This window comes from Momordica charantia, assembly GCF_013281855.1.
Source record: "Momordica charantia cultivar OHB3-1 chromosome 9 unlocalized genomic scaffold, Mcharantia_2.0 BLBB01000009.1, whole genome shotgun sequence".
Taxonomy (NCBI): Eukaryota; Viridiplantae; Streptophyta; class Magnoliopsida; order Cucurbitales; family Cucurbitaceae; genus Momordica; species Momordica charantia.
Genome location: NW_028275167.1, coordinates 19,801,742 through 19,818,330, shown reverse-complemented (window position 1 = coordinate 19,818,330; position 16,589 = coordinate 19,801,742). Strand labels below are relative to the sequence as shown.

The following is a 16,589-nucleotide window of genomic DNA, read 5'->3' as shown; positions in this document are numbered from 1 at the left end:
TGGCTAAGTGTCAAAATGCATGTCTAAGTTCACCAAAAGCTTACAACACACATTTCACTCATGCATGGCATGGCTAAGTGTCAAAATGCATGTTTAAGTTCACAAAAAACTTACAAGACACATTCCACTTATGCATGCATGGCTAAGTGTCAAAAAGTGGATTTTTGAGATTATTTAAATGTTCTACTCAACAAGTTAGTGGAATTTTCCACCAACTTGGTTAAAAACATTATTTTAATCTACTTTAGTCAACCTTTGACTTTCTCTAGTCAAAGTCAACTATTTGACTTTTTCCAAAATCCGATGTTTGATGAAATCCATGCCTCCGATTATGAATCCGCATTCATAATTTTAATATTTAAATCCTATTTAAATATTTTGTCCAAATTTCTCAAATTGATATCATATATCAATTACTTAATCATATTTCATATGATTAACCTAATTCGTACGATTTGAATTATTCCTTTAAATTATTCCAAGTTTATTCCTATATGAGCTAACCGGGGGACCTTATGGACCTACAGATCATGAGCTCCAACGATCCGAGATTAACCGGTTAAGCTCTTTAACCTAGTTAACCAACAATCGTTAACTACGCGGTCACTCCACTAAAGCCCGTAGTTGCACTCTCCTCACTGTAGATATATTATGTCCATTTGATATAACCATGATCGGTAAGTCGACCCTTCACAGGTTGTTCGTAATTACAGCTGGGTCAAAATACCGCTTTACCCCTGTAATTACCTCTTGTTCCTTAAGTCCCACTAATCCTCTGATGAACAATGATTTGTAGTCCAACTATCAAATCAAAAAATCCTCTCAAACCTTTTGATGAGGGTGGCACCAATTGTTCAAGACCTGGATTCAGCCCTTAAGAGAATAACCTCTCTACTATCCCAAAATTGGGTAGAAGTGAATTTCTTCTTGCACCCTATGTCCCTAGCTATCTACCGGGTCTTACCCCTGAAATGGGAGGCTTATTGAGCCAGCGCTGTTGAGCTGCTCTCACCCATGCAAATCTAAGGATAATCCCGAGTAAACAGAAGTTCATAGTTAGCTCAAGATTAAGATCGAGTTACCTAGGCCATCAAAGTTGAGATAGTCAGTTTCAAACAGTAAACGGTGTTATAAAGTAAAAGTGACTATCTCATGGTCCAGTCTTATGCAAACTCTTTGCACGGGACACCCCCACTCGCATGTCTTCACATGAACTAATTAGGACCACATCGTTTGTACTAGCTACAAAGTGGACCGCATCCATAGTGTCTCCAGAATAAGGAGCCCACCTTATTCCTATACTATAGACCATTTAGACTGTTAACTCAAACTTGATCCATATTTATGTCTCTTACATAGAGTTTGAGTCTCAGTTAACAGTCTAGGATCCTTTATTTTATTGGATTTAGATATAGTAAGAACATTTTATTGGATCAATAACTACTTATTGATTAAAACCTTCAATAACAACTTTATTGAATGATAAAAGTATATCTGTCATTTTCAAACTATGAGTTTTAGGACATAAAACCCAACAGACCACTAGTCGACAGTCGAGACCTGGTCGGCGATTTAGGGTGTTGGTTGCCAGGTCAGTGCCTCGTGGGCTTCCCCTTCAGTGGGTTCGTAGCTTGCTTGTCGGGTTTAGCTTTATTTCTCCCATAACAGTTGTCCTCACTCTCTAAGTAGAAGTTTTGTTTATAATGGGTCTTCTGCTTTGAGAGTACTTGTTGTATATGTTGCTTGGTTTACTTGGTCAATTATGTTGCTTACGGACCAGTCGTTCTTCCGATCCATCATTATTGTTCAAAAAGACTATGTTAGTCCTATGGATCGATACTCGAAATATTCATTCAATTTTATTACTTTTGATAAGTGTATACTTACGCTCTATTCATTTATTTCAAATCAAAATCCCAAACATCATTTATTCAAAATTAGATGACTATTCGCTCGAATACGAATGCGCACGTGTAAAAGAAAGAGAGAAAAAGGCAAATAGCCACAATTTTTTGTGGTGCACGTTGCCAAGTAGAAGACTGTCACCAACAGCGAGGGAGGAGTAGGAGACTTACCTTAGAGGCGTCACCATTAGGGGTCGACATTAACCTGCAAAACAGAGAAGACTAAACATCGGTGTGGTGCTAACCACACACACTCCCATGGTTAAGTTGGAATCAAGGTTGAAAAGTGACAGTAGTTTAGAGTAGGATATTTGCATACCTTTAAGGTAGTGTTCTCCCTTCTATTTATATGAATCCAGATTCTATCTCTCTAGGAAACCTATTACTTGGACTTTGGATATATCATCGTCATGAGCTGGATGTAGGGAGAAAAGACAGTCGGCCTATTACTGAACCTCATTGACTGGGCACGGGGCCCATCCTTCAGGATGCTGGATGTAACGCCCCGCGTTCTCTGACTCGTTTATTTTAAGAGATAAATAGTGTCTTTGGATTTTTCCCTAAGTTTATAACTTTAATTCTTGGATTTTCTAACTTTGAAATTCTAATTTTTGGCTAAATTAGAATTAAGTTTAATTTCTTTTGATTAAGATAATTTAAGTTCTCGACCTGTGTAGGAGATTTTTAGTTAAATTCTAAATTCTCCGAGTTTTAGGATTTTCCTTCCTAAATTCTACTTTTCTTTGAATTATTATTCTTGGGTTTTAGAGTTTAAGTTAACTATTTTATTTCGGGTTGTTGGGGGTTTATTTTATTTCTAAAGCATAATTAGTGGGCTTTTGTTTTAGACCATTGTAGTTTTAGTTGGACCTCATTTAAGATTTGGGAATTGGGCTATTGGTTTTAAAACAAAATAAAGAAAAAAAAAACCCTAAATCTATTTTGTTTTTTCTTCTTCTTTTTTCTTTTTCTTTCTTCTTCTTCTTCCTCTCGTTTTGGAGCCGCCGCCTCCCTTCCCTTGCTTTTCTTCTCCGGCGAAGCAGCACCGGCAACAGCTCCCTCCGACGACCCAGCCCTCCAGCGACGGCGTCGCCCATGAGTTCCAGCAGCGACCCGACGGTGGTACGATGGCGACCGGTTCTCCAACGTCATTTGCACCAGACCCGACGAACCGGCGCGACGGCGAACCACGAGCAGTCTCGACGACCCATCCAGTGGCGGCGCGACCTTCTCTCCGGCGTCGTAGGCAGCAACAGCTGCGGCGGGTGGCGACGACGATTGCCCAGGTCCGACACCTTCGGGCAGACCACGAGCGAGTCCGGTGGCGGCGACGCGTGACTGCTCCGATTCTCGCCAGATCCGGCTGCCTTGACGGCGGCTTTCCCCTCGACATCGCGTCCTTCGGCGCCCCGTACCTGCAGCAGCTCTCCCCGACTCGGACAGAAGCGAACAGCTCGTGCTTGGCCCAGATCTACGGCGTTTTCTTCCCCCCGGTGACCTTCGGTGTTGACCCATACCCAAACGGAGCTTGGTTAGTGTTACCCACCCCTTTCCGGCTTTGATTCGACGTTACCCACTCCTATTCGAACCCAAATTGTAGTTACCCATCGCTTTTGACATCGGAACAGCAAGCATAAGGACATTCGAACTCAGTTTTGGATGCCTGAACCTCCTCGGCGTCGACCCACTCCTTACCCAAGAGGTTTTATGGTGAGGTAGTAGGTAACGGATCATCTAAACTCACTTTCGATGCAAACTAAGTGTTTCTAACATGAATTCTAATCAAGTTTGGTTTGCTTTTGGATTTAGGAACCCTTCGATGAACTTGGTAGCGCATTAGAACTTTGTTGTAAGTAGTTCTTACTTGGGGGATGTTTTTTGATTGAATATGTATGAATTGTGTGGTGCTTTCGGTGTGTTTATTAATTATTAATATGTAAGTTAATAGGTGTTATTGAGATGGTTTCGTGCTTAACTTTACTATACTTGAATATCTCATGTATTTAGAGTTTGTTGGGCATCATTTGAGGACTTCTAGTTGTTATTGTTGGGTTGCATCCTTGTTGTTTCTTTTGTTCCTTTCCTTTTACATATTAGGAAAATATCTTGTGTCATGATTATTGGATGTGCCTTGAAAGTTGCTGCTCGGTATGGTTGGAAGTGATTAAGCTTTGATGTTTGAAAGCATGTCTTGGGATTGAAAATGCACGTGATAGTTTTATCTTATTTAGTTTATGTTTGCTTAGTTGGAAGCTACGAGATTATTTTCTTGTTTTGTACGATGAAGAGCATGTTGGATAATTGTGTTTTGATTAGATGTGTGAATGGCTTGTCGATGCATTAGAAAGATTGGAATTGGTGGCCTATCGAGTAATGAAAATGTAACTCTTGTTTATGTTGGTTTATGTGCCTGAGTAGTGTTGCATGTCCGTCGGTGATAATAGTGGAAATTTTGTATTGTTTAGCTGCTGAGATCTGATGTGGAATGATGTATGTTGCAGGGAATGCTCGTTAAAGTGGACTTATTGTGGAGATGTTGTTGTCTGAATTTTGCATAAGATGTTTGGCGTGTCTGATGTGTTTATTTATGTCTAGCAATGCTTATTGAATACTGATGTTGGATGATTTCTTCGAATGTGGGATATTAAATGTTTGGATGAATTGTGTTGGGCGTGTTCTTAAAAGTTTTCTGAACCACTATGTGAAATGTATGTTATGTGAAGCAGGCCATAGGGTTATTTGTTGAAGCTTTTGTGTGCTCTATGTTGTGATCAGGTTGGTTGCTGTCAAACTTTGTGTTTTTGAGATCTGTGATGCATTGAAATCATACTAGTGGTTGTGTCGTGATGGGCGTTGTGGTGGTTGTTGTTATTAGGGAAGTAGTACTGAAATCCTGGTTGGAGGCTAGAAATGATATGTGGAGTTATGAAAGTTACGAAGTGAATGGGTGAGTGTCAGGGCCTCGGGTATAAATGGTCGAGGGTCGATACGCCAATATTGGATAAAGATGAGCGTCGAGGCCTCGGGTATAAATGATCGGGGGTCAATGCGAGGAGTCTTTCGAAAGGAGAACTATTAGGGCCTTGGGTATAAATGGTCAAGGGCCAATAGATTGTAAGACATCGAGGCCTCGGGTATAAATGGTCGAGGGTCGATGCAGAGTTCAAGGCCTCGGTATAAATGGTCGAGGGCCGATGCTGCAGGGTCGGGGCTCTGGGTATAAATGGTCAGGGGCCGACTCTGCTCAAAGGAGTTAACTGTGGAAGGCTAGAGAAGCTGTGATAAGCGTAGAGGTACTTGAGTTGTTAGGGAGACTAGAGGTTGGTAGTAAATGTGTTACTGGTTGTGGTTGTCACCGAAGTTTATAGAATGTGTCTATGATTGAATGCATAATGTGACGAAAAGCATGACAGTGAATGTTTCATGATTTGGTTGAGCATGATATGTGTGCGTTGATTCTTTAATAAGCATGACATGTTGTTCCTTGATAAGTATGCCGTTTGTGCGTGACCCTTCAGATAAGGGCTGCTTACTGAGTACTGTGGTTGTACTCATCCCTCTTCTTTCCCCTCCATTTTGCAGGTATCGAGCTAGCTCTTGGAATGGTGATGGCGAGGAGGAGACTTGATCGGAAAGACCATTAGCTATGCTGTGTACAATTAGTTTCTTTTAGTTAGAATAGTTGTGGCCATTTAATGTTGTAGTTGAGTTGGTGGTGGTTGGTTTTGTTTAGTTTTATTGTCTAAAGGATGTTGTAAGGTTGTCGATTCATTATTCTTTTAGAGCATTAATTTTTTTAGCCTCTTGAACTACGAGATTGTAATCTACTTAGGATATTTATGAATACATTTGTTTAAGTTGATTGTACTTGAATTAGCTTTTGCTTCATTGCCATTCGAGATGTTAATATTCTTTTAGTGGATGGTTTATAGTTAGTAAGGTTTCCTTGAAGGGTTTGGTTAATGTGAAGTCGGTATTAAATGGATTATCTGTATAGGATGTGAGTTTCTCTTAAAACATTAGTGTTGTTGTTCTAATTGTTCAAGCTCTCGTGAGTGTTGGATTCAGAGTAGCGCAGCAGAAGCGTGGTAGTTTTATTGCTTAGTGTTGTTGTGAAGAAAATTCTCTTGTTTATGCGAAAATTTTAGGTAGGCTTAGTAACGGTCCCTGTTTGGAAATGGTGAAATTCCTGGGGCGTTACACTGGACAACCGGTGGCCGACCACTAGTCGACAGCCGAGACCTGGTCGGCGATTTAGGGTGTTGGTTGCCAGGCCAGTGCCTTGTGGGCTTCCCCTTCAGTGGGTTCGTAGCTTGCTTGTCGGGTTTAGCTTTATTTCTCCCATAACAGTTGTCCTCACTCTCTAAGTAGAAGTTTTGTTTACAATGGGTCTTCTGCTTTGAGAGTACTTGTTGTATATGTTGCTTGGTTTACTTGGTCAATTATGTTGCTTACGGACCAGTCGTTCTTCCGATCAATCATTATTGTTCAAAAAGACTATGTTAGTCCTATGGATCGATACTCGAAATATTCATTCAATTTTATTACTTTTGATAAGTGTATACTTACGCTCTATTCATTTATTTCAAATCAAAATCCCAAACATCATTCATTCAAAATTAGATGACTATTCGCTCGAATAAGAATGCGCACGTGTAAAAGAAAGAGAGAAAAAGGCAAATAGCCACAATTTTTTGTGGTGCACGTTGCCAAGTAGAAGACTGTCACCAACAGCGAGGGAGGATGGGGTCATAGGGCCTTGTATTTGACGCAACTCAGACACTACGCCCATCGGTGAAGGCATTTGTGGAAATTAGGAGAGGTCCTTAACTTTTTTTTTTTTTTTAGGAGATTCGAACTCACAACCTCTTGGTTAGAGGTACATGCCAATTACCGCTGAGTTATGCTCGCTTTGGCGAGAGGTCCTTAACTTCTTAGTTTTGTTCCATTAAACTATGTAAACTTAATAGTTGTTTTTTAAGAGATTGAGAATATGAACGTAAAAATGGAGAGAAAGGCTCCATATTGGAAAAACAAAACATCTTCGGATTGAAATTTTAATAATAAAAAAAGAGACAAATCAGCTAAAGATCAAGAGCAACCATATTGGAAAAACAAAACATCTTCGGATTGAAAATTTAAAAATAAAAAAAGAGACAAATTCAGCTCAAGATCAAGAGCAAATAGAAAAATCAAGTTAAAATAGGAAAAACAACAATAATTCATTCAAAATATTTAATAAAATGCCAATTAAAAACAAAAAATAAAAGAGCAATGATCTAGTGGTAGAACACATGCTAAATATATTTCACGTGCATTTGTTTTGTTCTCTTAATGGACTTTTATAATGCTACTAAATTTGTGTCCAACGTGTTTCAGACAAAGAATTGTCTACAATAGAATTTACACTAATTCTTAAAAATTCGTGTCGCTCATTAAACAATTCTTAAATGGATAATATTTAAAACGAAAAATTATTATATATGTGGCTATTTGTGTGGATGAAATATTGAGAATCTTAAGGATCAACATATAAACCTAAGATTGTGTTTTCCAATATAATATTGTTGTTAAGTTTCCTATTCTGATACGGAGGATTACCCTTCCTTTGCATCACAAACTATGGATAATAATTCTTTTATATTAATAAAGGGTATGAGACATAATTCACCTAGGATATATGTCTTAATTTCGCTGGCTATCACAAGTTACATTCTAAATTTAGGTAATTCTTATTGTTCAACAATTTTTGTCAAAAAAAAAAAAAAATTTTTGGCTTTCTCTTTTTTTCCAAGCTGACGTAGTCATGGAAATTAAGTTTCCAATAAATTTAATTTTTATAATAAGGATTCAATTCAAATACTACAGGAAAGTGTGTGGGGATTTAAACCTCTAACCTTTAATGAGGTACGTAATACCTAGACATTATTTTATTGTTATTTTTTATATATAATTTTTTTTTGAAACGGTTGATTTTTTTTAGTATCAATACCTTGATCAATTAAACTATGTAATCTTTGTTGTCGTAATAATATTTGATGTGATTATTGATAACAAATTTAACTAGTTAAATTTGTTCAACTAAGTTATATATTTAATTGTACTTCTTAAGAGATTGAAAATTTAATAATAAAAATGGAACGAAACTTCCACGTTAGACATTGTAATATTGAAAGTTTCAAAATAAAAATAGGGACAACGCTCTTGAAAGAAAATGAAAGAAAAAGAAAAGAAAAAAATAAAATAAAATAAAAAAGAGAAACATTGGGAGTTAAAACGACAAGAATTAATAAAGTTATTGAAATAGACGACAGTGGTCTAGTGGTAGAATAGTACTCTGCCACGGTAGAGACCCGGGTTCGATTCCTGTCTCGAGGAGAAATTTGATATCCAGCCATGATATATTTATCAACCAACATTGTCGCTTTTTATTTTCATTTTATATTTATCAACCAACAATTATTTCCCTTAACATTTTCCTATGTCGTTACTGTTATAACAATTATTTCCCCTAATATTTAACCAATAATCAGAATTATCTTCAAAGTTTTATATCTATTTCAAGTTGTTTAATTTATATTTTCTGAAAATTTAATTCAACCACGTAGCGAAGTTTTGGGTCCAATTTATAATTTCTAAATGCTGATTACATGAATGTTAAAATATGTTAATTGGTAGGCATCACCTTTTAAAACCTAAAACGAAAATCATAGTTTTTTAAACGTTAAATTTATTTTTTAAATAACTTTGGCCAAATCGATTTTTGAAATTTTTAAATTTATGTAATTGTTTTTTAGTAGGCATAAAATCTTCCTACCTATTTTTGGATTTTGACATCTTTTTATAAGGGGCGATTCGTCCAACCCGCTGTTCGACTATCCCGTATCTTAAAAACCCCAACTCTAATATTTTTCATAAATAATCATGTTTAATTTATTCACATCGAGTTGATAATTTTTCTTATTACTTTAGTTATATAATACATAAATATTTGGAAATAAATTTAATTATCTAATAAAATCAAGGACATATTTGTAAATTGTGGTTACATATATTTTCAAAACCTTAATTATTGTCTTTCTTTCTCACCTTTTACCCTCTCTTTGTGATAACTACTATTTTTTTTAGTACAACATGGTAGGGGAATCCAACTCACAACCTCTTGATACTAATATTATGTCTACGGTAGTGAACATTTTATTACAAATTAAAAAAAATCTCAACTCAGATAGTTAATTATAAATTTAATATGGAAAAAATCTATTTAAAAAAATTGAAATTACATAATTACATCACAAGATTTGTTCGGATTTAATTAAAAAAAAAGCAAGATTCCATAAATCTCGGACTAATATTGCATTAAATTCCGGAGATTTAATTGAGAAAAAGAAAAGAGGGTCAAGAGAAGAGGAATAAGAAAGGAACGAAAAAACAAAACTGTGTGGATCCCGGCCCGGGATTGCACAGTCCCCGACCAGGATTGTTCTATCCCGGCTCGGGATACGCGCTTTCCAGTTTTTTTATTTTTATTTTTTGGCTTCCTTCCTTCCTCATAAACTTAAAATCTATCCTCTCTCTTAAAAAATTAGAGAGTTGATTTTGGGAGCTCATGAGATAGATTTTGATTTAATGGGTAATGAAAAAACAATTTAGGGGTTTTATTCTCTTTTTCTTCAATTAAAAATTCTGAAAACCTTAAGAATTTTTTTAAGGAGGGGAAGATGGGTAGACGAGAGGGAAGAGAAACGAAAGAAATAAACAATAATTTTAATTTATGTGGGTTATATTTACTTATCCGAAGATTTTTGGTGGATTCGGTTGTTGGTTCTCAATTGGTAATTGATTCTTAAATTAAAATGTTGATACTTTTTCCATATTAGAATCAAATTAAAAAGAAATTATGAAGTTGGAGGTGAGAGATTGGTGGAGAATTGTACTTTAAAAAAGTATGGATATTTTGATAATTTTACAAAGAAAAAGAAAAGTGGAAAAGGGTAACAAATTAGAATGGAATGGGTCACAAACTAGGTTTTTTTCAAAAGGACGTCATAAATCCCAATTTCCCATTTGTGACCCACCTCCCCTTAATTTTGACATCTTTAATTTTTTATCTTTGGGAGAAAACGAATTTACCCTCATGGTTAATAAATATGCATTCATGATATATTAAATTTTCACCTAACCATTCCACCAAACTTTAAACCCATGTTTTACATATGTTTTGAAATTGAAACACACGATCCAAAATCCTCACACTATCCAAAATCCTCACAGATCACGTTTTTAAAATCCACTCAAAGAAACATTGTTGTCCACGTATTTGATCATCGTCCTCATAATATCCAAAATCATTGTCCCTACATTTTCACTTTTGAAAAATTAGGTACGTTACACTTACAATATTTGTACTTTAAAATTGCTGAAATTATTTGAAATTTTTCCTCATTCGCACATTCTACTGGAATTGACTTCTTGAAAAGAAAAAAAAATGTTCAGATCGTTGTCCCGGACCAATACCTGGTCCAGGATTGAAGTTAAATTGCATCGGGATTGAATCCTTGTGCATCCTTATTCGGGGCACGAGCCGAGACACATCCCGAACTATTCCCGAACCAGGAAAGGTCCGAGACATGTCCAGGAGTAATCCCGAACCATGATTAGTTTGGGACATGTCTCGAACTAGTCCGAGACGGTTCAGGATGGTCTAGTGGTAGAATAGTACTCTGCCACGGTAGAGACCCGGGTTCGATTCCTGTGTGGTGCAGAAATTTGATATCCAGCCATGATATATTTATCAACCAACATTGTCGCTTTTTATTTTCATTTTATATTTATCAACCAACAATTATTTCCCTTAACATTTTCCTATGTCGTTACTGTTATAACAATTATTTCCCCTAATATTTAACCAATAATCAGAATTATCTTCAAAGTTTTATATCTATTTCAAGTTGTTTAATTTATATTTTCTGAAAATTTAATTCAACCACGTAGCGAAGTTTTGGGTCCAATTTATAATTTCTAAATGCTGATTACATGAATGTTAAAATATGTTAATTGGTAGGCATCACCTTTTAAAACCTAAAACGAAAATCATAGTTTTTTAAACGTTAAATTTATTTTTTAAATAACTTTGGCCAAATCGATTTTTGAAATTTTTAAATTTATGTAATTGTTTTTTAGTAGGCATAAAATCTTCCTACCTATTTTTGGATTTTGTCATCTTTTCTTAAGGGGCCGCTTGTTCGACTATCCGGTATTTAAAAACCCCAACTCTAATATTTTTCATAAATAATCATGTTTAATTTATTCACATCGAGTGGATAATTTTTCTTATTATTTTAGTTATTATAATACATAAATATTTGGAAATAAATTTAATTATCATATAGATAGGGAAAGAAAGAAAATCAAGGATATTTTTGTAAATTGTGGCTACATATATATTTTCAAAACCTTAATTATTGTCTTTCTTTCTCATCTTTTACCCTCTCTTTGTGATAACTACTATTTTTTTTAGTAGAACATGGGAGGGTAACCCAACTCACAAGCTCGTAGTGAGATTTTGTTAATGTTTTTCATATTTTGTCAATTTTTCTTGTAATATTACAGAAAGGTCGATTTATCCCTCATGTCAATATCGAATTAGAGATACATAGAAATGTTCACATATCAGCGGATATTTAATACCATGTTGATAACCATTTCATTTCCAATATAAGATTACTCTCTCTCCCATTTCTTGAAGAAAAAAAAACTATATTTTTTAATACGATATTCAATGCGATATTAAAATAAAAAATTCTAAAAATAGATATTAATACGTCACACCCATGTGATGCTGACTATATATGTCTTCATTATATTCCCTATCCTAATGCAACCTCACGCAACCTCTTCTTTTATCACTCTCAACCACTAATTAAATCTCATTAAATTTTTTACCTAACCCTTCAAATTAATATATATAATTTTTTTTAATTTTAGCACTAATTATTCAAAATATAATTAATAATCTCAATTATAAATAGCGAGGCTCCATTCCATGAGCTCGGGGACACACCAATCTCTCCCTCTAATTCTTGAACAAGTTTGCAGCTTTCTCTGCTCATTTGGTTTTGGTCTCTCGGTGCTTTTTGCTAACTCACTTTTCTTGTTTCTCCATTATCCTTTATTCTTCCCTTATGCCCAATTTTTTTTATACTACATTATCTTTACATTGCTATACAACCAACTCCCATCTAAAAGCACTGTGCGTGGATTCTCTTTTCAAATTGCTTCGGAACGATTTCTCTTCGAATTGATCGAGACACAACCTAATTTTAAAGTTTTTCTTCAGTCGTCTAGGGAGAGATATTATTCGACTGTAATTTACATTTCATCTACTCATTTTTTGATAATGTGGTCGATCGTCCTAGGAATGGTCTGAGTTGCCAAAAAGATTTATAAACTCACTATTTCTCGTATAGAGCCTAACAACTAAGAGGTCAGGTCAGGTGCAGTGGATATCTTTAGAAGAGTCAAAAAAGTTACTATATAGTAAATAATTGATTGGAAGCCACTAATTAAATTTATAGTGAAAAACTTTTAAATTAAACTAGAGAAATTCAATTCATGTACCATTTAGACTTGGTTTGTAGTTTAAATATGGTAACAAGTTACTTATTAATTGGAAGACTTACGTAAGAAATGAGAACGCATCTACAAAAAGAAATGAGAATGGATTCTCCTCTAAAACTGCAGTAGAACGTCCTCCTCTCCTGAAGTCGGTAAATATTTTCTTCATTGACTCCAAGGGAGCTCGGAGGGCATTCGACTGCAGTTTTGGAAGGAGAATCCCTTCTTATTTCTTAGTGCTCTTCCAATCCATAAGTAACCACTTAGGTCCTATTTAAACTACAAATTTGTTCTAAATGGTACATTAATTGAATCCCTCTGGTTTTATTTGAAAGTTTTCACTCTAAATTTAGTGGCTTCCAATACATTATTTATTATATGATAACGTTGCCATGTGACTCTTCTAAAGATATCAACTGCACCCGACATCTGTTATTTACACTATATGATAAATAATAAATAATAATAACATGGGTTTTGAAGTAACATTTACTAGCTTGATTTTCAAAATATTAATTTCAATTCACAATTACATGTAAGAGCAGAGATAGAACCATCAACTTTTAGGGAAAATTTTTAATACTAGGAGTACCATACTCCCATTCTACTCATTTGTCACATTAGCTTTGTATTAAAAATGGTGTGGATTTCATCCTTTCATTTATTATGTACTATAGTCTCATCCTCAAGTTGGAGAAAATTTCCTATTTGACTAGAGTATATAAGTTTTTTAAATTTTATGTACTATGGGAGTATAGAAATGTTTTCATACTACTCCCATTTATTGTGTGTAAAGAGCCCATTAAGATACAGTTTATTTATAAAACAAAATTGATAAAAAAAATATTTTTCCTAGTTAGATAGTAGGCAAGATTCCATTCCATCAAAAATATATCTCTCGTACATAATGGAAATCCTTCAAAATCATACCATAAAAAATAAACGAAATAAGAATCCGTATTCTCGATACATATATCCAACTATGAGATTGAGAGTTTGAATCTCAACCCGTACATGTAGTAAAAAAATAGTATAATTTTCCATAAATGCAGCATCCTCAAAATCATACTAGAGGATAATTAACAAAATACCCAAAAATGTCACTAATAACTTTTCAATACGAAGACAAAAATATAATAATAACAAAGAAAGAAAGATTAGCAAGGGTTAAGCACCACCCAAATGGGATTAGGCCAAACGTATTGGTGGGAAGGATAACCATAATTACCCAATAAATTTTTACATATTCCTTCTCTTACATTGTATACACCAAAATCATTCCCACAAAACCTACCTCTGTTATCAAGCTCGGTGCCATCATTTGTGTAAAAGATTTGATTACTTTTCAACCTTGGGCAATCTTTGGACGATATACAAAGCGAAGTATTCAATCCCAAGAAAATAGAATACCCGTCCAAGCTATAAATCTTAGACCACATCGCACTATTTTCTACCCAATTCAACTTGTATAAGTTGAACGTAAGAGTCTTGTACCTTCCTTGCCCACTAAATTGAATAAGTTTCCGCCCAAAAAGCCTTTCAACCATCAACAATTCATCATCTTGGCCAACCAGATACAACGTGGACTCAATCGAAGACGGTCGTCTCTCATGCACGTTTGCCACTTTTATATCCACCACCTGTGTTGGATCGTGGATAGAAAAGACCACAAGATCTCCCAATTTAGTCACAGCGGAAATCTTTTCACGGAAGAATATGCAATCAGAGACGTCAGACGTGGGAATAGTTGTCCATTTGTCGTCAGCAAGCTTAGCAAAAGCAAGATTTGAAAGTACATCATGTATAGCCAGTGCTACAAAATTATCATTACAAGGCAATACCACAACTTTGTGTACATATGCCATACGAACATGATTTTGGTGGTTGTTGGTGGTTGGAGGGAGTTGGAATTGGGACTTTGTAATTGGATTAAAGAGTTTTAGTTTCCAATAGTTTTCCAGAACTACCAACCAACCATTGGAAGAGCCAAGACAAGGTCCACTAACTCCACCTAAATCACGGCAATAAATTTCGTTGTTCAAAGGGTTGAAGAAACCTGTGAACAATGAGGAGGTAGTACAAACTTTACTGGGAATCATCAAGCCTGGAACTTGGTAATATTCGTGCTTTGGCCACTTGGGCAAAACGCTTCCATAAGAAGCACGGACGGCTTGAAATCAAATGTAATCTGTTTGAACTCGAAATTGCTGAGTTCGATTACGAAGTAGATCGGTACGTCCTGGACGAGCTGCGGCCAACTGCCCAGCGCTCCCTGCGAGTACTCTTGGGACTTGCAAAATAAAGTTAGCACTCCGACAAGCAAGTCAGTTCTAGTCCGAGCTAACTTGCCGAGTCTACTTAGGATTGCGTACCTTGCATTTAAGGCAAGAGTTTCTATTTATAGAAACTGGGCCCGACAGGAATTCTTACACATCCTAAAATCATGGCGTGTTGTCGGGTACGAAAGAGACATTGTTTCGGACTTTGTCTTAGGTCGGCTCGGCCCTATAGGTCCTACCTTGGATACCGATCTGAGTGTTTCGGAGTCAATTTCTATATTTCGTCCGAGTGTTCAACCAACTCACCTTTTCGATCATGACACGTGGCAGGCCAGGATTCGCATCCAACATTGGCCCCCACTTCGGCAGGGCGGAGGTCGGCTCGACGAAGTCCTCCGAGCTATCCCGAAGATGGGTCGAATCCACGCGTTCATGTGTGACGGCATAGATGCGTCAGCCCTAGCTTCTGCTTCGAGAACCCAAACGTCGTCATAGGGATTGCCTGGCGTGGACAAATCCTGTCCGTTGATCCTTCCTCGATCGGACGGCTCTCGCGCTTCCGGGCTGTCGTATAAAAGGCGAAAGTCTTTCACCTTTCACTTTTTACTTTTCACTTTTGAGTTTTCGTGTACCTCGGCCGTTTCCAAGTCAGGTACTCTCTCCTTCTTTATTTAGGTAGCTCTTTAGATTCTTTCTTTAGATCTGACGATGGGTAGCTCATCTAGTGAGTCGTCATCTAGGTCGTCCGGTTCCTCTAGTTCAGGTGACATCTTAGAGGATCCGACTCTAGCTTCTACCTCAGGGAACCCCTATGTCGAGGGTAGATCGGGAAACCCCAATACAGCCTCTACCTCAGGAAACCTTGACCTCGGTCCAATAGTTGAGCTTCCTCCTTCATCTTGCTCGGTAGGTAGGTTGGCCGAGCTCCGCAAAACTTACCCGATCCCTAACTCTATAGAGCTTAGGGTGCCAAACATCGAGGAACACCTCGACGACCCTCCTCCGGGCTTCATCAGTTTCTACCCCCAGATGTTCCATAGGGGGGTCAGACTTCCACTCCACCCTTTCATACAAAGGTTCCTTAGCGCAGTCCACCTCGCCCCAGCTCAGCTCTCACCTAACAGTTGGTCTGCCGTGTTCGGAGCCTACGTCCTGTGGTGGGTCCTCCGGGACGAGGATGAGGATAGGCTCACGATAAACTAGCTCTTAGCGACCCACACCGTCAAAGCCTCCAACGAGGGAGAGGGTCGGTACTACCTCTCAACTCGGAGGAACGTGAGTCAGTTGATTAGGAACCCCTCCTCCAACAAGAACTGGAAGGAGTGTTGGTTCCTCGTCTCCGGCGAGTGGCTTCGGAGGGACGGAGGGGTTGAGCTGACCTGCCAAGTCCCAGTAGAGTTCGGTGATGTAGGTGAGTGTCTTAGGCGGGGGTTTTTTTTTTTTGTCTTCTTAACTTGAGTAACCTCGTTGCTGACATTGTCTTGTTTTGCAGCTCTTCCATCCCCCGTTCCGAGGATAAACAACAAGTCCTGAGAGATCATCAAGCGAGCCCAAGGTCGGAGATTGAAGTACGCGCTGTGGGGTGAAGCTCTGGTTTCCAGCTCCCACCTTTTCTCTTGCGGCCTCAATCTTCTCGACCACCCGGACGAGCTCAAGAAGCTTCCAAAACCTCGTCAGCGCAGCTCGCAAAAGAGGAAAGCTCCTGAAGGTAACTTCTTCTCGGCACCTCAACTCGTTTATTACCAACCTCGTCACCTTTTCGCTTTTTAGTTTTCTGACCTCGTCCCTT

The 16,589-nt window shown here is 37.2% G+C and overlaps 1 protein-coding gene across 1 annotated transcript; it reads right to left on the bottom strand.

The window, feature by feature from the left end:
- Positions 1-13,678: 13,678 nt before the first annotated feature.
- LOC148209160 (F-box protein SKIP23-like) lies at positions 13,679-14,386 on the bottom strand. The gene has a single exon (XM_088117432.1). The coding sequence runs from the start codon at positions 14,384-14,386 to the stop codon at positions 13,679-13,681; it is 708 nt and encodes a 235-aa protein (XP_087973558.1).
- Positions 14,387-16,589: the final 2,203 nt, after the last annotated feature.

Coding starts and splice junctions, on each gene's coding strand:
- LOC148209160 (XM_088117432.1), bottom strand. CDS start 14,386: ATGGCATATGTACACAAAGTTGTGGTATTGCCTTGTAATGATAATTTT.